The sequence below is a fragment of the Taudactylus pleione genome, unplaced genomic scaffold (genome assembly GCF_031769625.1).
Source record: "Taudactylus pleione unplaced genomic scaffold, aTauple2 ptg002172l, whole genome shotgun sequence".
NCBI lineage: Eukaryota > Metazoa > Chordata > Amphibia > Anura > Myobatrachidae > Taudactylus > Taudactylus pleione.
In genome coordinates, this window is record NW_028286566.1 from 313574 (window position 1) to 340581 (window position 27008).

Consider the following 27008-nt stretch of genomic DNA (forward strand, 5'->3'; position numbering starts at 1 on the left):
ACTTGCGCAGGGGGTTGACAATCTCCTCTCGCAGGATCTGTTGGATTTGCCCATTCGAGGAAGACGATGGCTTGAAGAGAAGAGAGTCCAGTACGGAGCTGCAGGAGAAGAGGCTACAGAGAGGAGGACACAAAGCAATGATTAATACAGAGCCCCCTGCCCTGGCTGTACGGATATATAACAGGGGTCCCCAAAGCGCAGCTCTCCAAGGACTTTTCTGAAGCCGGAAGCTAAAACTCAGCAGATACATATTCATTATCAACGTTTATAGCAGGGGAGGGCAAAAAGCTGTCCTGCAGCTGCTGTGGGACTACACATACTACTCCACCCCCTCCTCATACACATGTACGGAGACCCTCCCTTCCAAGTCCTCCCTTTGCCCCTGAATAAATACACAATTCACACTATAAATTAGTTCATAAAAACAGTGAACAGCAGATTTAATTCCAGAGAACCTGAAATGACAGCAAATGGTATTTACTAAACAGCAGCATCACCATCGTACAGCGCTGCTCAGCGAGTTACCTGAAGAGCGCAGCATCCATGTAGCAGGAGTTGCAATGACCTTGAATCCCCCTCATATCTCCTTTTAATACATCTACTGCTGCTTGCTCCTGCAGAGGGGGGACCTTCCCCAGCACCCGCAGACTGTCATCTGCTCCTGCAAGAAACAGCACGTGTGTTTACTTGTGTACCCAGCGCGTTTCACATTCTCTGTGCGCCATCCCTGACATGGAAACTTCTATGACCCCATATATATATTTTTGTATAATTGGCTTTTTGGACATTAGATGAACATAATGGTCCAGACTCCATCTCCCTATTTTTTTTTTTTAGCAGCTCAATCCATACAGTGCAAAAGATCTGCATTAGAGTGAGAATTATTTTAAAAGACACTGTAAAAATGAAATAGTTGCTGACTTTTGTCAAGGCTGAACAGAGAGGACTCACTGTGCGCCGTGACCTCCAGGCTCTTTGGCCGACTGTCTCTACTGGACGAGAAGCGCGTATCCGGCTGGCAAGCTTTCAATTTCACGAAAATTCCATGTTTCGCCGGGCAGAAAAAATACCGACGGCCGCACCAGATGCCATCGGTGAAGCCTTCATCTTCTTCCTGTATGGCCGGTCACAAGCATTAGAGACCAAGGACTGCGCAAAATAGAGGCTATAACCACCATAAAGTACAGATGGATGACGCGAAGTTTGGGTGAGGTGGGGGGAGTGACGGGAACAGTTGAAAATGATAAATGTATACGAAAAACATTCCTGGACTAAAATGTCTTACTAACACATTCTACGGACAGTTTATACAGCTGTGCCCTAGTACGCAAACAGCCCTTCCCGGTACGTCCGGTCCCGCCGAGCGTCTGTTCCACTCGAATGTGCGTCTTAGTCGCAACTTAATGTGCAAAACCGCTTCACGAGACTGCACTGATTTATTTAATATGGGACACTTGTATATCCGTGTGCGACTGAGTATGAATACGAAGCGCCACGAGGCAGCAGCCGCCGCGGTTTTTTGGCACGCCAAGTTCAGCTGTACAGATTCAGAATCAGTGCAGTCTCGTGAAGCAGGTTTTCCGCATCACGTTACGACCAAGATGCACATTCCAGCGGAAAAAATGCTACACCACTCGGCGCAGCTCACTAGCACCATGCATCTGGCGGCGCGTGGCGTATTGAGGCTAGGTCACATTTGTCCTGCTGGAAGAAAACGTGAGCTCGCAGTGGCTGTTGCATTAGTGGATGAGTGGACGATACCAAACGCTACAACAAAAGCACCCACAGTTCTCAGAAAACATTGCGCTAAATGCTGGTAGCGCGTTCGTAAATATTAACATCACAGAGTAGCGAGTGGATCTTACCAGCTCCACTCCAGCCATGGTATCCGAATTTTGGGGCAAATATCCCAACCATCGAATGATCCCAAACGCCAGTTCTTCCTCCTTGTACTGGATCTGCACCAGAGAATTCACAACCAAATGTCTGTCACTAAAACTTTCTGTCACCTTCCCTCCGATACTGGAACTTTCTGTCACCTTCCCTCCGATACTGGGGCGCTTCCAATCGCTGGCAGAGATCGGACTATCTTCTAAGAAAACAGAGGACCCGGCATTGGCATCATATATACACATACATTGGAATATTGCCTATGAATATACATTGCACCTTTTTCCCAGCAGCCGCATTTTGCGTTGGATTCAGAGTTGCGTGAAAGACGGAATGCGGACGCATCTAGCAATGTTACTTACACCGTGCATACATCCCGGGTGGCATATGCATCATTGTGAACAGAAGCACGATTTACAATGATGCGCATCTCGCCCGTTTCTCTGCTACCTATAAATGGGTGGCAACAATGCAGACGCACCCAAGGGAACCAGAGTTATATACGTGCATGGTGGACGCCAACTTCAGACTCTACATGTGGGAAAAGTGTTGGCCAAATGAAATATACACAGGACTTCTCAAAAAAGGAGCAGCTTGTTCTGCATACACAAAGCATGTAAGACACACACAGCACCAAGTCACTCACGCAGACACACACACACAGCTCCAAGACACAGCACCAAGACACACACACAGCACCAAGTCACACACACACACAGCACCAAGGCACGCACACACACACACACAGTACCAAGGCGCGCACACACACGCACCAAGGCGCACACACACACACACCAAGGCGCGCACACACACAGCACCAAGACACACACACACAGCACCAAGACACACACACACACAGCACCAAGACACGCGCACACACACACAGCACCAAGACACACACACACACAGCACCAAGACACACACACACACAGTACCAAGGCGCGCACACACACAGCACCAAGACACACACACAGCACCAAGTCACACACACAGCACCAAGTCACACACACACACAGCACCAAGGCACGCGCACACACACACAGCAGCAAGACACACACACACACATACAGTACCAAGGCGCGCACACACACGCACCAAGGCGCACACACACACACACACAGCACCAAGGCACACACACAGCACCAAGGCGCACACACACAGCACCAAGTCACACACACACACATACAGCACCAAGGCACACACACAGCACCAAGGCACACACACACACACACACACACAGCACCAAGGCACACACACACACACACACAGCACCAAGTCACACACACACATACAGCACCAAGGCACACACACAGCACCAAGGCACACACACACACACACAGCACAAAGTCACACACACACATACAGCACCAAGGCGCGCACACACACACAGCACCAAGACACACACACACAGTACCAAGGCACGCGCACACACACACAGCACCAAGACACACACACACACACACAAACACACAGTACCAAGGCACGCGCACACACACACAGTACCAAGACACACACACACACACAGTACCAAGGCGCACACACACACACACCAAGGCGCACACACACACAGCACCAAGACGCACACACAGCACCAAGACGCACACACAGCACCAAGTCACACACACACACAGCACCAAGACACACACACAGTACCAAGGCGCGCACACACACGCACCAAGGCGCACACAAACACACACACACCAAGGCACACACACACACACACACAGCACCAAGGCACACACACACACAGCACCAAGTCACACACACACACACAGCTCCAAGACACAGCACCAAGTCACACACACACACAGCACCAAGGCACGCGCACACACACACAGCACCAAGACACACACACACACAGTACCAAGGCGCGCACACACACGCACCAAGGCGCACACACACACACACCACCAAGACACACACACAGCACCAAGTCACACACACACACAGCACCAAAGCACGCGCACACACACACAGCACCAAGACACACACACACACACAGTACCAAGGCGCGTGCACACACGCACCAAGGCGCGCACACACACACACACCAAGGCGCACACACAGCACCAAGGCGCACACACACACACAGCACCAAGTCACACACAAACACACAGCACCAAGACACACACACACACAGTACCAAGGCGCGCACACACACGCACCAAGGCGCACACACACACACCAAGGCGCACACACACACAGCACCAAGACACACACACAGCACCAAGTCACACACACACACACAGCACCAAGGCACGCGCACACACACAGCAGCAAGAAACACACACACACATACAGTACCAAGGCGCGCACACACACGCACCAAGGCGCACACACACACACACACACAAACACACAGCACCAAGGCACACACACACACACAGCACCAAGTCACACACACACATACAGCACCAAGGCACACACACAGCACCAAGGCGCACACACACACAGCACAAAGTCACACAAACACATACAGCACCAAGGCGCGCACACACACACAGCACCAAGACACACACACACACACACACAGTACCAAGGCACGCGCACACACACACAGCACCAAGACACACACACACACACAGTACCAAGGCACGCGCACACACACACAGCACCAAGACACACACACACACACAGTACCAAGGCGCACACACACACACAAGGCGCACACACACACACAGCACCAAGGCGCAAACACACACATACAGCACCAAGGCGCGCGCACACACACAGCACCAAGACACACACAGCACCAAGGCACACACACACACACAGCACCAAGGCGCACACAGCACCAAGGCGCGCACACACACACACAGCACCAAGACACACACACACAGTACCAAGGCGCACACACACACACACACAGTACAAAGGCGCACACACACACACACAGCACCAAGGCACACATAGCACCAAGGCACAGATACAGCATCACGGCACCAAGGCGCACACACACAGCACCAAGGCACACACACACACACACACAGCACCAAGGCGCACACACAGCACCAAGTCAATCACACACACACAGCACCAAGGCGCACACACACACACACACACATAGCACCAAGGCGCACACACACACAGCACCAAGGCACACATACACACAGCACCAAGGCACACATACACACACAGCGCGCACACACACACACCCACAGCACCAAGGCACAGACACAGCATCACGGCACACACAGCACACACACAGCACCAAGGTGCACACAGCACACACACACACACAGCACCAAGGTGCACACAGCACACACACACACACAGCACCAAGGTGCACACAGCACACACACACACACACAGCACCAAGGCGCACACAGCACACACACACAGCACCAAGGCACACACAGCACCAAGGCACACACAGCACACACACACAGCACCAAGGCACACACACACACAGCACCAAGACACACACACACAGCACCAAGACACACACACACACACACAGCACCAAGGCACACACAGCACACACCAATACAGCACCAAGTCACTCACACACACACACATACAGCACCAAGTCACACACACACACACACACACACACACACACAGCACCAAGTCACTCACACACACACACACACACACACACACACAGCACCAAGGCACACACAGCACACACACACAGCACCAAGGCGTACACAGCACACACAGCACCAAGGCACACACAGCACACACATACACAGCACCAAGGCGTACACAGCACACACGGCACCAAGGCGCACATAACACACACACACACACACAGCACCAAGTCACACACACACACATATACAGCACCAAGGCGCGCACAAACACACAGCACCAAGACACACACACACAGCACCATGACACACACACACACAGAACCAAGGCGCACACACACACACACACACACACACACACACAGCACCAAGTCACACACACACAGCACCAAGTCACACACACACACAGCACCAAGTCACACACACACACAGCACCAAGTCACACACACACACAGCAGCAAGGCGCACACACACACACACACAGCACCAAGGCGCGCACACACACACACAGCACCAAGGCGCACACACACACACAGCACCAAGACACACACACACACACAGTACCAAGGCGCACACACACAGTACCAAGGCGCGCGCACACACACACACACACACACACACACACACAGCACCAAGGCACACATAGCACCAAGGCACAGATACAGCATCACGGCACACACACAGCACCAAGGCGCACACACACACACAGCACCAAGGCGCACACAAACACACACACACACACAGCACCAAGGCGCACACACAGCACCAAGGCACACACACACACAGCACCAAGGCGCACACACACACACACACACACACACACAGCACCAAGTCACACACACACACCTACAGCACCAAGTCACACACACACACACATACAGCACCAAGGCGCACACACAGCACCAAGGCGCACACACACACAGCACCAAGTCACACACACACACATACAGCACCAAGTCACACACACACACATACAGCACCAAGGCGCGCACATACACACAGCACCAAGACACAGCACCAAGACACACAGCACCAAGACACACACACACAGCACCAAGACACACACACACACACACACACACAGCACCAAGGCACACACAGCACACACCAATACAGCACCAAGTCACTCACACACACACACATACAGCACCAAGTCACTCACACACACACACACACACACACACAGCACCAAGTCACTCACACACACACACACACACACACACAGCACCAAGGCACACACAGCACACACACACAGCACCAAGGCGTACACAGCACACACAGCAACAAGGCACACACAGCACACACACACACAGCACCAAGGCGTACACAGCACACACGGCACCAAGGCGCACATAACACACACACACACAGCACCAAGGCACACACAGCACCAAGTCACACACACACACACACACACACATACAGCACCAAGGCGCGCACAAACACACAGCACCAAGACACACACACACACAGCACCATGACACACACACACACAGAACCAAGGCGCACACACACACACACACACACAGCACCAAGGCACACACACACAGCACCAAGTCACACACACACAGCACCAAGTCACACACACACACAGCACCAAGTCACACACACACACAGCAGCAAGGCGCACACACACACACACACACACACAGCACCAAGGCACGCACACACACACACAGCACCAAGGCGCACACACACACACCGCACACACACACAAACACACACACACACAGCACCAAGGCACACATAGCACCAAGGCACAGATACAGCATCACGGCACACACACAGCACCAAGGCGCACACACACACACACAGCACCAAGGCGCACACAAACACACACACACACAGCACCAAGGCGCACACACAGCACCAAGTCACTCACACACACACAGCACCAAGGCGCGCACACACACACACACACATAGCACCAAGGCGCACACACACACACACTACCAAGGCGCGCACACACACACAGCACCTAGGCACACATACACACAGCACCAAGGCACACACACACAGCGCGCACGCACACACACACACACACACAGCACCAAGGCACAGACACAGCATCACGGCACACACACAGCACCAAGGTGCACACAGCACACACACACACAGCACCAAGGTGCACACAGCACACACACACAGCACCAAGGCACACACAGCACCAAGGCACACACACACACACAGCACCAAGTCACACACACACACATACAGCACCAAGTCACTCACACACACACACATACAGCACCAAGGCACACACACAGCACCAAGGCACACACACACACACAGCACGAAGTCACACACACACAGCACCAAGGCGCGCGCACACACACACACAGCACCAAGACACAGCACCAAGACACACACACACAGCACCAAGACACAGCACCGAGACACACACACACACACACACACACACAGCACCAAGTCACACACACACACACACACACACGCACACACAGCACCAAGGCACACACAGCACCAAGGCACACACACAGCACCAAGGCACACACACAGCTCCAAGACACAGCACCAAGGCACAGACACAGCACCAAGGCACACATACACACACAGCGCGCACGCGCACACACACACACAGCACCAAGGCACAGACACAGCATCACGGCACACACACAGCACCAAGGTGCACACAGCACACACACACACAGCACCAAGGCACGCACACACACACAGCACCAAGTCACACACACACACATACAGCACCAAGTCACTCACACACACACACATACAGCACCAAGTCACTCACACACACACACATACAGCACCAAGTCACACACACACACATACAGCACCAAGTCACTCACACACACACACATACAGCACCAAGTCACTCACACACACACACAGTACCAAGGCGCACACAGCACCAAGGCGCACACACACAGCTCCAAGACACAGCACCAAGACACACGCACACAGCACCAAGGCACACATACACACACAAACACACACACAGCACCAAGGCACAGACAGCACCAAGGCGCACACACAGCACACACACAACACCAAGGCACACACAGCACACACACACAGCACCAAGGCACACACAGCACACACAGCACCAAGGCACACACAGCACACACACACACAGCACCAAGGCGTACACAGCACACACGGCACCAAGGCGCACATAACACACACACACACAGCACCAAGGCACACACAGCACCAAGTCACACACACACACACACACAGCACCAAGGTGCGCACACACACACAGCACCAAGACACACATACACACAGCACCAAGACACACACACACACACACAGCACCAAGTCACACACACACACACACACAGCACCAAGGCACACACATACAGCACCAAGGCACACATACACACACACAGCACCAAGTCACACACACACACACACAGCACCAAGACACAGCACCAAGACACACACACACAGCACCAAGTCACTCACACACACACATACAGCACCAAGGCGCGAGCACACACACACACACACACACAGCACCAAGGCGCACACAGCACCAAGGCGCACACACACACAGCTCCAAGACACAGCACCAAGGCACACATACACACACACACAGCACCAAGGCACAGACACAGCATCACGGGACACACAGCACCAAGGCGTACACTGTACACATAGCACACACAGCACAAAGGCGCACATAACACACACACACACACACACACAGCACCACGTAACACACACACACACACAGCACCAAGGCGCGCACACACACACACAGCACCAAGGCGCACACAGCACCAAGGCGCACACACACACACAGCACCAAGACACACACACACACACAGTACCAAGGCGCACACACACAGTACCAAGGCGCGCGCACACACACACACACACACACACACACACAGCACCAAGGCACACATTGCACCAAGGCACAGATACAGCATCACGGCACACACAGAGCACCAAGGCGCACACACACACAGCACCAAGGCGCACACACAGCACAAAGTCACTCACACACACACAGAACCAAGGCGCACACACACACATAGCACCAAGGCACACACACACACACACACACACACACACATAGCACCAAGGCACACACACACACACACACAACCAAGGCGCGCACACACACACAGCACCAAGGCACACATACACACAGCACCAAGGCACACATACACACACAGCGCGCACGCGCGCACACACACACACACACACACACAGCACCAAGGCACAGACACAGCATCACGGCACACACACAGCACCAAGGTGCACACAGAACACACACACACACAGCACCAAGGTGCACACAGAACACACACACACACAGCACCAAGGTGCATACAGAACACACACACACACAGCACCAAGGCACACACAGCACCAAGGCACACACACACACACACACACACAGCACCAAGTCACACACACACACACATACAGCACCAAGGCACACACACAGCACCAAGGCACACACACACACAGCACCAAGTCACACACACAGCACCAAGGCACACACACACACACAGCACCAAGTCACACACACACACACACACACACAGCACCAAGACACAGCACCAAGACACACACACACAGCACCAAGACACAGCACCAAGACACACACACACACACACACACACACACAGCACCAAGGCGCGCACACACACACACACAGCACCAAGGCGCACACAGCACCAAGGCACACACACAGCTCCAAGACACAGCACCAAGACACACGCACACACAGCACCAAGGCACACATACACACACAAACAGCACCAAGGCACACATACACACACAGCGCGCACGCGCACACACACACACAGCACCAAGGCACAGACACAGCATCACGGCACACACACAGCACACACACACACAGCACCAAGGCACACACAGCACCAAGGCACACACACACAGCACCAAGTCACACACACACACATACAGCACCAAGTCACTCACACACACACACATACAGCACCAAGTCACTCACACACACACAGCACCAAGTCACTCACACTCACACACACACACACACAGCACCAAGGCACAGACACAGCATCACGGCACACACACAGCACACACACACACAGCACCAAGGCACACACAGCACCAAGGCACACACACACAGCACCAAGTCACACACACACACATACAGCACCAAGTCACTCACACACACACACATACAGCACCAAGTCACTCACACACACACAGCACCAAGTCACTCACACTCACACACACACACACACAGCACCAAGGCGCGCACACACAGCTCCAAGACACAGCACCAAGACACACGCACACACAGCACCAAGGCAAACATACACACACACACACACACACAGCACCAAGGCACAGACACAGCACCAAGGCACACACAGCACACACACACCACCAAGGCACACACACAGCACCAAGGCACACACAGCACCAAGGCACACACAGCACACACACACAGCACCAAGGCACACACAGCACCAAGGCACACACAGCACACACACACACAGCACCAAGGCACACACAGCACACACACACACAGCACCAAGGCACACACAGCACACACAGCACCAAGGCACACACAGCACACACACACACAGCACCAAGACGTACACAGCACACACGGCACCAAGGCGCACATAACACACACACACACAGCACCAAGGCACACACAGCACCAAGTCACACACACACAGCACCAAGGCGCGCACACACACACACATACAGCACCAAGGCGCGCACACACACAGCACCAAGACACAGCACCAAGACACACATACACACAGCACCTAGACACACACACACACACACAACCAAGTCACACACACACACACATACAGCACCAAGGCACACACACAGCACCACGGCACACACACACACACACACAGCACCAAGACACACACACACAGCACCAAGTCACTCACACACACACATACAGCACCAAGGCGCGCGCACACACACACACACACACACACACAGCACCAAGGCACACACACACACAGCTCCAAGACACACGCACACACAGCACCAAGGCACACATACACACACACACAGCACCAAGGCACAGACACAGCATACACACAGCACCAAGACACACACCGCACCAAGGCACACACAGCACACACACACACAGCACCAAGGCGTACACAGCACACACGGCACACATAGCACACACAGCACCAAGGCGCACATAACACACACACACACAGCACCAAGGCACACACAGCACCAAGTCGCACACACACACACACACAGCACCAAGGCGCGCACACACACACATACAGCACCAAGGCGCGCGCACACACACAGCACCAAGACACAGCACCAAGACACACACACACACACAGCACCAAGGCACACACACACACAGCACCAAGTCACACACACACACACACACACACACACAGCACCAAGGCGCGCACACACACAGCACCAAGGCGCACACAGCACCAAGGCGCACACACACACACAGCACCAAGACACACACACACAGTACCAAGGCGCACACACACACACAGCACCAAGGCACACATAGCACCAAGGCACAGATACAGCATCACAGCACCAAGGCACACACACACACACACACACACACACAGCACCAAGGCGCACACACAGCACCAAGTCACTCACACACACACAGCACCAAGGCGCACACACACACACACACACATAGCACCAAGGCGCACACACACACAGCTCCAAGACACACACACACACAGTACCAAGGAGCGCACACACACACACACACACACAGCACCAAGGCACACATACACACAGCACCAAGGCACACATACACACAGCGCGCACACACACACACACACAGCACCAAGGCACAGACACAGCATCACGGCACACACAGCACACACACAGCACCAAGGTGCACACAGCACACACACACACAGCACCAAGGTGCACACAGCATACACACACACACACAGCACCAAGGCGCACACACACAGCACCAAGGCACACACAGCACCAAGGCACACACAGCACACACACACAGCACCAAGGCACACACACACACAGCACCAAGTCACACACACACACACACACACAGCACCAAGTCACACACACACACCTACAGCACCAAGTCACACACACACACACATACAGCACCAAGTCACACACACACACACATACAGCACCAAGGCACACACACAGCACCAAGGCACACACAGCACACACACACAGCACCAAGGCACCACACACACAGCACCAAGGCGCACACACACACAGCACCATGTCACACACACACACCTACAGCACCAAGTCACACACACACACACATACAGCACCAAGGCACACACACAGCACCAAGGCACACACACACACAGCACCAAGGCACACACACACACAGCACCAAGTCACACACACACACATACAGCAACAAGTCACACACACACATACAGCACCAAGGCGCGCACACACACACAGCACCAAGACACAGCACCAAGACACACACACACAAACACAGCACCAAGACACAGACACAGCACACACACACACACACAGCACCAAGACACAGACACAGCACACACACACAGCACCAAGGCACAGACAAAGCACACACACACAGCACCAAGGCACACACAGCACCAAGGCGTACACAGCACACACAGCACCAAGGCACACACAGCACACACACACACAGCACCAAGGCATACACAGCACACACGGCACCAAGGAGCACATCACACACACACACACACACAGCACCAAGGCACACACAGCACACACACACAGCACCAAGGCGCACACACACACAGCTCCAAGACACACACACACACAGTACCAAGGCGCGCACACACACACACACACACAGCACCAAGGCACACATACACAGCAGCAAGGCACACACAGCACCAAGGCACACACAGCACACACACACAGCACCAAGGCACCACACACACAGCACCAAGGCGCACACACACACAGCACCATGTCACACACACACACCTACAGCACCAAGTCACACACACACACACACACACATACAGCACCAAGGCACACACACAGCACCAAGGCACACACACACACAGCACCAAGTCACACACACACACATACAGCACCAAGTCACACACACACACACATACAGCACCAAGGCGCGCACACACACACAGCACCAAGACACAGCACCAAGACACACACACACACAGCACCAAGACACAGACACAGCACACACACACACACACAGCACCAAGACACAGACACAGCACACACACACAGCACCAAGGCACAGACACAGCACACACACACAGCACAAAGGCACACACAGCACCAAGGCGTACACAGCACACACAGCACCAAGGCACACACAGCACACACACACACAGCACCAAGGCGTACACAGCACACACGGCACCAAGGAGCACATCACACACACACACACAGCACCAAGGCACACACAGCACACACACACAGCACCAAGGCACACACAGTACACACACACACAGCACAAAGGCGTACCCAGCACACACAGCACCAAGGCACACACAGCACACATAGCACCAAGGCGTACACAGCAGACACGCACATAACACACACACACACACACAGCACCAAGTCACACACACACACACACACACAGCACCAAGGCGCGCACACACACACATACAGCACCAAGGCGCGCACACACACACAGCACCAAGACACACACACAGCACCAAGACACACACACACACACAGCACCAAGGCGCACACACACACACACACAGCACCAAGGCGCACACACACACACACACACACACAGCACCAAGGCGCGCGCACACACACACAGCACCAAGGCGCACACAGCACCAAGGCGCACACACACACACAGCACCAAGGCACACATAGCACCAAGGCACAGATACAGCATCACAGCACCAAGGCACACACACACACACACACACACAGCACCAAGGCGCACACACAGCACCAAGTCACTCACACACACACAGCACCAAGGCGCACACACACACACACACACATAGCACCAAGGCGCACACACACACAGCTCCAAGACACACACACACAGTACCAAGGCGCGCACACACACACACACACACACAGCACCAAGGCACACATACACACAGCACCAAGGCACACATACACACAGCGCGCACACACACACACACACAGCACCAAGGCACAGACACAGCATCACGGCACACACAGCACACACACAGCACCAAGGTGCACACAGCACACACACACACAGCACCAAGGTGCACACAGCATACACACACACACACAGCACCAAGGCGCACACACACAGCACCAAGGCACACACAGCACCAAGGCACACACAGCACACACACACAGCACCAAGGCACACACACACACAGCACCAAGTCACACACACACACACACACACAGCACCAAGTCACACACACACACCTACAGCACCAAGTCACACACACACACACATACAGCACCAAGTCACACACACACACACATACAGCACCAAGGCACACACACAGCACCAAGGCACACACAGCACACACACACACAGCACCAAGGCACCACACACACAGCACCAAGGCGCACACACACACAGCACCATGTCACACACACACACCTACAGCACCAAGTCACACACACACACACATACAGCACCAAGGCACACACACAGCACCAAGGCACACACACACACAGCACCAAGGCACACACACACACAGCACCAAGTCACACACACACACATACAGCAACAAGTCACACACACACATACAGCACCAAGGCACGCACACACACACAGCACCAAGACACAGCACCAAGACACACACACACAAACACAGCACCAAGACACAGACACAGCACACACACACACACACACACACAGCACCAAGACACAGACACAGCACACACACACAGCACCAAGGCACAGACAAAGCACACACACACAGCACCAAGGCACACACAGCACCAAGGCGTACACAGCACACACAGCACCAAGGCACACACAGCACACACACACACAGCACCAAGGCGTACACAGCACACACGGCACCAAGGAGCACATCACACACACACACACACAGCACCAAGGCACACACAGCACACACACACAGCACCAAGGCGCACACACACACAGCTCCAAGACACACACACACACAGTACCAAGGCGCGCACACACACACACACACACACAGCACCAAGGCACACATACACAGCAGCAAGGCACACACAGCACCAAGGCACACACAGCACACACACACAGCACAAAGGCACACACACACACAGCACCAAGTCACACACACACACACACACACAGCACCAAGTCACACACACACACCTACAGCACCAAGTCACACACACACACACATACAGCACCAAGTCACACACACACACACACATACAGCACCAAGGCACACACACAGCACCAAGGCACACACACAGCACCAAGGCACACACAGCACACACACACATCACCAAGGCACCACACACACAGCACCAAGGCGCACACACACACAGCACCATGTCACACACACACACCTACAGCACCAAGTCACACACACACACACACACACACACACACATACAGCACCAAGGCACACACACAGCACCAAGGCACACACACACACAGCACCAAGTCACACACACACACATACAGCACCAAGTCACACACACACACACATACAGCACCAAGGCGCGCACACACACACAGCACCAAGACACAGCACCAAGACACACACACACACAGCACCAAGACACAGACACAGCACACACACACACACACAGCACCAAGACACAGACACAGCACACACACACAGCACCAAGGCACAGACACAGCACACACACACAGCACAAAGGCACACACAGCACCAAGGCGTACACAGCACACACAGCACCAAGGCACACACAGCACACACACACACAGCACCAAGGCGTACACAGCACACACGGCACCAAGGAGCACATCACACACACACACACACACAGCACCAAGGCACACACAGCACACACACACAGCACCAAGGCACACACAGCACACACACACACAGCACAAAGGCGTACCCAGCACACACAGCACCAAGGCACACACAGCACACATAGCACCAAGGCGTACACAGCAGACACGCACATAACACACACACACACACACAGCACCATGGCACACACAGCACCAAGTCACACACACACACACACACAGCACCAAGGCGCGCACACACACACATACAGCACCAAGGCGCGCACACACACACAGCACCAAGACACACACACAGCACCAAGACACACACACACACACAGCACCAAGGCGCACACACACACACACACAGCACCAAGGCGCACACACACACACACACACACACACACAGCACCAAGGCGCGCGCACACACACACAGCACCAAGGCGCACACAGCACCAAGGCGCACACACACACACACAGCACCAAGACACAAACACACACAAAGTACCAAGGCGCATGCACACACACACACACACACACACACACATAGCACCAAGGCACAGATACAGCATCACGGCACACACAGAGCACCAAGGCGCACACACACACACACACAGCACCAAGGCGCACACACAGCACCAAGTCACTCACACACACACAGCACCAAGGCGCACACACACACACACATAGCACCAAGGCACACACACACACACACACTACCAAGGCGCGCACACACACACAGCACCAAGGCACACAAACACACAGCACCAAGGCACACATACACACACAGCGCGCACGCGCACACACACACACACACACAGCACCAAGGCACAGACACAGCATCACGGCACACACACAGCACCAAGGTGCACACAGCACACACACACACAGCACCAAGGTGCACACAGTACACACACACACAGCACCAAGGCACACACACAGCACCAAGGCACACACACACAGCACCAAGTCACACACACACACATACAGCACCAAGTCACTCACACACACACACACATACAGCACCGAGGCACACACACAGCACCAAGGCACACACACACACACAGCACCAAGTCACACACACACACACATACAGCACCAAGGCACGCACACACACACACACAGCACCAAGGCACACACACACACAGCACCAAGTCACACACACACACATACAGCACCAAGTCTCACACACACACACATACAGCACCAAGGCGCGCACACACACACAGCACCAAGACACAGCACCAAGACACACACACACACAGCACCAAGAAACAGACACAGCACACACACACAGCACCAAGGCACAGACACAGCACACACACACAGCACCAAGGCACACACAGCACCAAGGCACACACAGCACCAAGGCGTACACAGCACCAAGGCACACACAGCACCAAGGCACACACAGCACCAAGGCGTACACAGCACACACGGCACCAAGGAGCACATAACACACACACACACACACACACACACACACAGCACCAAGGCACACACAGCACACACACACAGCACCAAGGCACACACAGCACACACACACAGCACCAAGGCGTACACAGCACACACAGCACCAAGGCACACACAGCACCAAGGCGTACACAGCACACACGCACATAACACACACACACACACAGCACCAAGGCACACACAGCACCAAGTCACACACACACACACACACAGCACCAAGGCGCGCACACACACACATACAGCACCAAGGCGCGCACACACACACAGCACCAAGAAACACACACAGCACCAAGACACACACACACACACACACAGCACCAAGGCGCACACACACACACACACACAGCACCAAGGCGCACACACACACACACACACACACAGCACCAAGTCACACACACACACACACACAGCACCAAGGCGCACACACACACACAGCACCAAGACACAAACACACACACAGTACCAAGGCGCACACACAAAGTACCAAGGCGCGTGCACACACACACACACACACACACATAGCACCAAGGCACAGATACAGCATCACGGCACACACACACACACACAGCACCAAGGCGCACACACAGCACCAAGTCACTCACACACACACAGCACCAAGGCGCACACACACACACACACATAGCACCAAGGCACACACACACACACACATAGCACCAAGGCACACACACACACACTACCAAGGCGCGCACACACACACACAGCACCAAGGCACACAAACACACAGCACCAAGGCACACATACACACACAGCGCGCACGCGCACACACACACACACACACACAGCACCAAGGCACAGACACAGCATCACGGCACACACACAGCACCAAGGTGCACACAGCACACACACACACACAGCACCAAGGTGCACACAGCACACACACACACAGCACCAAGGCACACACACAGCACCAAGGCACACACACACACACACAGCACCAAGTCACACACACACACATACAGCACCAAGTCACTCACACACACACACACATACAGCACCAAGGCACACACACAGCACCAAGTCACACACACACACATACAGCACCAAGTCACACACACACACACACATACAGCACCAAGGCGCGCACACACACACAGCACCAAGACACACACACACACAGCACCAAGACACAGACACAGCACACACACACACAGCACCAAGACACAGACACAGCACACACACACAGCACCAAGGCACAGACACAGCACACACACACAGCACCAAGGCACACACAGCACCAAAGCGTACACAGCACACACAGCACCAAGGCACACACAGCACACACAGCACCAAGGCGCACACAGCACACACAGCACCATGGCACACACAGCACCAAGTCACACACACACACACACACACACACACACATAGCACCAAGGCGCGCACACACACACATACAGCACCAAGGCGCGCACACACACACAGCACCAAGACACACACACAGCACCAAGACACACACACACACAGCACCAAGGCGCACACACACACACACACAGCACCAAGTCACACACACACACACACACACACACAGCACCAAGGCGCGCACACACACACACAGCACCAAGGCGCACACACACACACACAGCACCAAGACACAAACACACACAAAGTACCAAGGCGCGTGCACACACACACACACACACATAGCACCAAGGCACAGATACAGCATCACGGCACACACAGAGCACCAATGCGCGCACACACACACACACGCACAGCACCAAGGCGCACACACAGCACCAAGTCACTCACACACACACAGCACCAAGGCGCACACACACACACACACACACACACACACATAGCACCAAGGCACACACACACACACACACAGCACCAAGGCACACACACACACACACACACTACCAAGGCGCGCACACACACACAGCACCAAGGCACACAAACACACAGCACCAAGGCACACATACACACACAGCGCGCACGCGCGCACACACACACACACACACACACACAGCACCAAGGCACAGACACAGCATCACGGCACACACACAGCACCAAGGTGCACACAGCACACACACACACAGCACCAAGGTGCACACAGCACACACACACACAGCACCAAGGCACACACACAGCACCAAGGCACACACACACAGCACCAAGGCACACACACACACATACAGCACCAAGTCACTCACACACACACACACATACAGCACCAAGGCACACACACAGCACCAAGGCACACACACACACAGCACCAAGTCACACACACACACACATACAGCACCAAGGCGCGCGCACACACACACACACAGCACCAAGGCACACACACACACAGCACCAAGTCACACACACACACATACAGCACCAAGTCACACACACACACACACATACAGCACCAAGGCGCGCACACACACACAGCACCAAGACACAGCACCAAGACACACACACACACACACAGCACCAAGACACAGACACAGCACACACACACACACACAGCACCAAGACACAGACACAGCACACACACACAGCACCAAGGCACAGACACAGCACACACACACAGCACCAAGGCACACACAGCACCAAGGCGTACACAGCACCAAGGCACACACAGCACACACACACACAGCACCAAGGCGTACACAGCACACACGGCACCAAGGAGCACATAACACACACACACACACACACACACACACAGCACCAAGGCACACACAGCACACACACACAGCACCAAGGCACACACAGCACACACACACACAGCACCAAGGCGTACACACAAAGTACCAAGGCGCGTGCACACACACACACACACACACATAGCACCAAGGCACAGATACAGCATCACGGCACACACAGAGCACCAAGGCACACACACACACACAGCACTAAGGCGCACACACACACACACAGCACCAAGGCGCACACACAGCACCAAGTCACTCACACACACACAGCACCAAGGCGCACACACACACACACACATAGCACCAAGGCACACACACACACACACATAGCACCAAGGCACACACACACACACACACTACCAAGGCGCGCACACACACACACAGCACCAAGGCACACAAACACACAGCACCAAGGCACACATACACACACAGCGCGCACGCGCACACACACACACACAGCACCAAGGCACACACACAGCACCAAGGTGCACACAGCACACACACACAGCACCAAGGTGCACACAGCACACACACACACAGCACCAAGGCACACACACAGCACCAAGGCACACACACACACACACAGCACCAAGTCACACACACACACATACAGCACCAAGTCACTCACACACACACACACATACAGCACCAAGGCACACACACAGCACCAAGTCACACACACACACATACAGCACCAAGGCGCGCACACACACACAGCACCAAGACACAGCACCAAGACACACACACACACAGCACCAAGACACAGACACAGCACACACACACACAGCACCAAGACACAGACACAGCACACACACACAGCACCAAGGCACAGACACAGCACACACACACAGCACCAAGGCACACACAGCACCAAAGCGTACACAGCACACACAGCACCAAGGCACACACAGCACACACACACACAGCACCAAGGCGTACACAGCACACACGGCACCAAGGAGCACATCACACACACACACACACACAGCACCAAGGCACACACAGCACACACACACAGCACCAAGGCACACACAGCACACACAGCACCAAGGCGCACACAGCACACACAGCACCATGGCACACACAGCACCAAGTCACACACACACACACACACACACACACAGCACCAAGGCGCGCACACACACACAGCACCAAGACACACACACAGCACCAAGACACACACACACAGCACCAAGGCGCACACACACACACACACAGCACCAAGGCGCACACACACACACACACAGCACCAAGTCACACACACACACACACAGCACCAAGGCGCACACACACACACACAGCACCAAGACACAAACACACACAAAGTACCAAGGCGCGTGCACACACACACACACACACATAGCACCAAGGCACAGATACAGCATCACGGCACACACAGAGCACCAAGGCGCACACACACACACAGCACCAAGGCGCACACACAGCACCAAGTCACTCACACACACACAGCACCAAGGCGCACACACACACACACACACACACACATAGCACCAAGGCACACACACACACACAGCACCAAGGCACACACACACACACACTACCAAGGCGCGCACACACACACAGCACCAAGGCACACAAACACACAGCACCAAGGCACACATACACACACAGCGCGCACGCGCACACACACACACACACACACAGCACCAAGGCACAGACACAGCATCACGGCACACACACAGCACCAAGGTGCACACAGCACACACACACACAGCACCAAGGTGCACACAGCACACACACACACAGCACCAAGGCACACACACAGCACCAAGGCACACACACACAGCACCAAGTCACACACACACACATACAGCACCAAGTCACTCACACACACACACACATACAGCACCAAGGCACACACACAGCACCAAGGCACACACACACACAGCACCAAGTCTCACACACACACACACATACAGCACCAAGGCGCGCGCACACACACACACACACAGCACCAAGGCACACACACACACAGCACCAAGTCACACACACACACATACAGCACCAAGTCACACACACACACACACATACAGCACCAAGGCGCGCACACACACACAGCACCAAGACACAGCACCAAGACACACACACACACACACAGCACCAAGACACAGACACAGCACACACACACACAGCACCAAGACACAGACACAGCACACACACACAGCACCAAGGCACAGACACAGCACACACACACAGCACCAAGGCACACACAGCACCAAGGCGTACACAGCACCAAGGCACACACAGCACACACACACACAGCACCAAGGCGTACACAGCACACACGGCACCAAGGAGCACATAACACACACACACACACACACACACACACAGCACCAAGGCACACACAGCACACACACACAGCACCAAGGCACAAACAGCACACACACACACAGCACCAAGGCGTACACAGCACACACAGCACCAAGGCACACACAGCACCAAGGCGTACACAGCACACACGCACATAACACACACACACAGCACCAAGGCACACACAGCACCAAGTCACACACACACACACACACACACACACAGCACCAAGGCGCGCACACACACACATACAGCACCAAGGCGCGCACACACACACAGCACCAAGACACACACACAGCACCAAGACACACACACACACACACACAGCACCAAGGCGCGCACACACACACACACAGCACCAAGGCGCACACACACACACACACACAGCACCAAGTCACACACACACACACAGCACCAAGGCGCGCGCACACACACACAGCACCAAGGCGCACACAGCACCAAGGCGCACACACACACACACAGCACCAAGACACAAACACACACACAGTACCAAGGCGCACACACAAAGTACCAAGGCGCGTGCACACACACACACACACACACATAGCACCAAGGCACAGATACAGCATCACGGCACACACAGAGCACCAAGGCGCACACACACACACAGCACTAAGGCGCACACACACACACACAGCACCAAGGCGCACACACAGCACCAAGTCACTCACACACACACAGCACCAAGGCGCACACACACACACACACATAGCACCAAGGCACACACACACACACACACATAGCACCAAGGCACACACACACACACACACCAAGGCGCGCACACACACACACAGCACCAAGGCACACAAACACACAGCACCAAGGCACACATACACACACAGCGCGCACGCGCACACACCCACACACACACACAGCACCAAGGCACAGACACAGCATCACGGCACACACACAGCACCAAGGTGCACACAGCACACACACACACACACAGCACCAAGGTGCACACAGCACACACACACACACAGCACCAAGGCACACACACAGCACCAAGGCACACACACACACACAGCACCAAGTCACACACACACACATACAGCACCAAGTCACTCACACACACACACACATACAGCACCAAGGCACACACACAGCACCAAGGCACACACACACACAGCACCAAGTCACACACACACACACACATACAGCACCAAGGCGCGCACACACACACACACAGCACCAAGACACACACACACAGCACCAAGACACAGCACCAAGACACACACACACACACAGCACCAAGTCACTCACACACACACACACACACAGCACCAAGGCGCGCACACACACACACACACAGCACCAAGGCGCACACAGCACCAAGGCGCACACACACAGCTCCAAGACACACGCACACACAGCACCAAGGCACACATACACACACACACAGCACCAAGGCACAGACACAGCACCAAGGCACACACAGCACTCACACACAGCACCAAGGCACACACAGCACACGCACACAGCACCAAGGCACACACAGCACCAAGGCACACACAGCACACACACACACACACAGCACCAAGGCGTACACAGCGCACACAGCACCAAGGCACACACACACACACACAGCACCAAGGCGTACACAGCACACACGGGACCAAGGCGCACATAACACACACACAGCACCAAGGCACACACAGCACCAAGTCACACACACACACACACACACACACAGCACCAAGGCGCACACACACACATACAGCACCAAGGCGCGCACACACACACAGCACCAAGACACAGCACCAAGACACACATACACACAGCACCAAGAAACACACACACACACACACACAGCACCAAGGCACACACACACACACACAGCACCAAGTCACTCACACACACACACACAGCACCAAGGCACACACACAGCACCAAGGCGCACACACACACACAGCACCAAGACACACACACAGTACCAAGGCACGCACACACACGCACCAAGGCGCACACACACACACCAAGGCGCACACACACACAGCACCAAGACACACACACAGCACCAAGTCACACACACACACACAGCACCAAGGCACGCGCACACACACACAGCAGCAAGACACCCACACACACATACAGTACCAAGGCGCGCACACACACGCACCAAGGCGCACACACACACACACACACACCAAGGCGCACACACACACACACAGCACCAAGGCACACACACACACACAGCACCAAGGCGCGCACACACACACAGCACCAAGGCGCGCACACAGTACCAAGGCACGCGCACACACACACAGCACCAAGAGACACACACACACAGTACCAAGGCACGCGCACACACACACAGCACCAAGACACACACACACACACAGTACCAAGGCGCACACACACACACCAAGGCGCACACACACACAGCACCAAGTCACACACACACACAGCACCAAGGCACGCGCACACAAACACAGCACCAAGACACACACACACAGTACCAAGGCGCGCACACACACACACACACACACACACACAGGCACACACACACAGCACCAAGGCACACACACAGCACCAAGGCACACACACACACAGCACCAAGTCACACACACACACACAGCTCCAAGACACAGCACCAAGACACACACACAGCACCAAGGCACACACACACACAGCACCAAGACACACACACACACACAGTACCAAGGCGCGCACACACACGCACCAAGGCGCACACACACACACACACCAAGGCGCACACACACACAGCACAAAGACACACACACAGCACCAAGTCACACACACACACAGCACCAAGGCACGCGCACACACACACAGCACCAAGACACACACACACACACAGTACCAAGGCGCGCACACACACAGCACCAAGACACACACACACACACAGTACCAAGGCGCACACACAGCACCAAGGCACACACACAGCAACAAGGCGCACACACACACACAGCACCAAGTCACACACACACATACAGCACCAAGGCACACACACAGCACCAAGGCACACACACACACACATACAGCACCAAGGCGCGCACACACACACACAGCACCAAGACACAGCACCAAGACACACACACACACACAGCACCAAGTCACTCACACACACACATACAGCACCAAGGCGCGCGCACACACACACACACACACACACAGCACCAAGGCGCACACAGCACCAAGGCGCACACACACACAGCTCCAAGACACAGCACCAAGACACACACACACACAGCACCAAGACACACGCACACACAGCACCAAGGCACACATACACACACACACAGCACCAAGGCACAGACACAGCACCAAGGCACACACAGCACACACAGCACCAAGGCACACATAGCACACACAGCACCAAGGCGCACATAACACACACACACAGCACCAAGGCACACACAGCACCAAGTCGCACACACACACACAGCACCAAGGCGCAAACACACACATACAGCACCAAGGCGCGCGCACACACACAGCACCAAGACACAGCACCAAGACACACACAGCACCAAGGCACACACACACACACAGCACCAAGGCGCACACAGCACCAAGGCGCGCACACACACACACAGCACCAAGACACACACACACAGTACCAAGGCGCACACACACACACAGTACCAAGGCGCACACACACACACACAGCACCAAGGCACACATAGCACCAAGGCACAGATACAGCATCACGGCACCAAGGCGCACACACACAGCACCAAGGCACACACACACACACAGCACCAAGGCGCACACACAGCACCAAGTCACTCACACACACACAGCACCAAGGCGCACACACACACACACACACATAGCACCAAGGCGCACACACACACACACAGCTCCAAGACACACACACACACACACAGTACTAAGGCGTGCACACACACACACAGCACCAAGGCACACATACACACAGCACCAAGGCACACATACACACACAGCGCGCACACACACACGCCCACAGTACCAAGGCACAGACACAGCATCACGGCACACACAGCACACACACAGCACCAAGGTGCACACAGCACACACACACAGCACCAAGGTGCACACAGCACACACACACACACAGCACCAAGGCGCACACAGCACACACACAGCACCAAGGCACACACAGCACCAAGGCACACACAGCACACACACACAGCACCAAGGCGCACACACACACAGCACCAAGGCACACACACACACACAGCACCAAGTCACACACACACACCTACAGCACCAAGT

General features: G+C 54.7%; 1 protein-coding gene across 3 annotated transcripts in view; it reads right to left on the minus strand.

Moving 5' to 3' along the window:
• Positions 1-27008, minus strand: part of LOC148433688 (ubiquitin carboxyl-terminal hydrolase CYLD-like) — a 71969-nt gene that overhangs the window by 13522 nt on the left and 31439 nt on the right. For all 3 annotated transcript variants that reach the window (XM_088465832.1, XM_088465831.1, XM_088465833.1), the window contains exons 5-8: positions 1866-2092; positions 952-1114; positions 526-661; positions 3-113 (exon numbers count right to left, since the gene is read on the minus strand). In XM_088465832.1, the coding sequence (XP_088321958.1) occupies positions 3-113; positions 526-661; positions 952-1114; positions 1866-2092 (637 nt within the window). The remainder of the gene's footprint in view (positions 1-2; positions 114-525; positions 662-951; positions 1115-1865; positions 2093-27008) is intronic.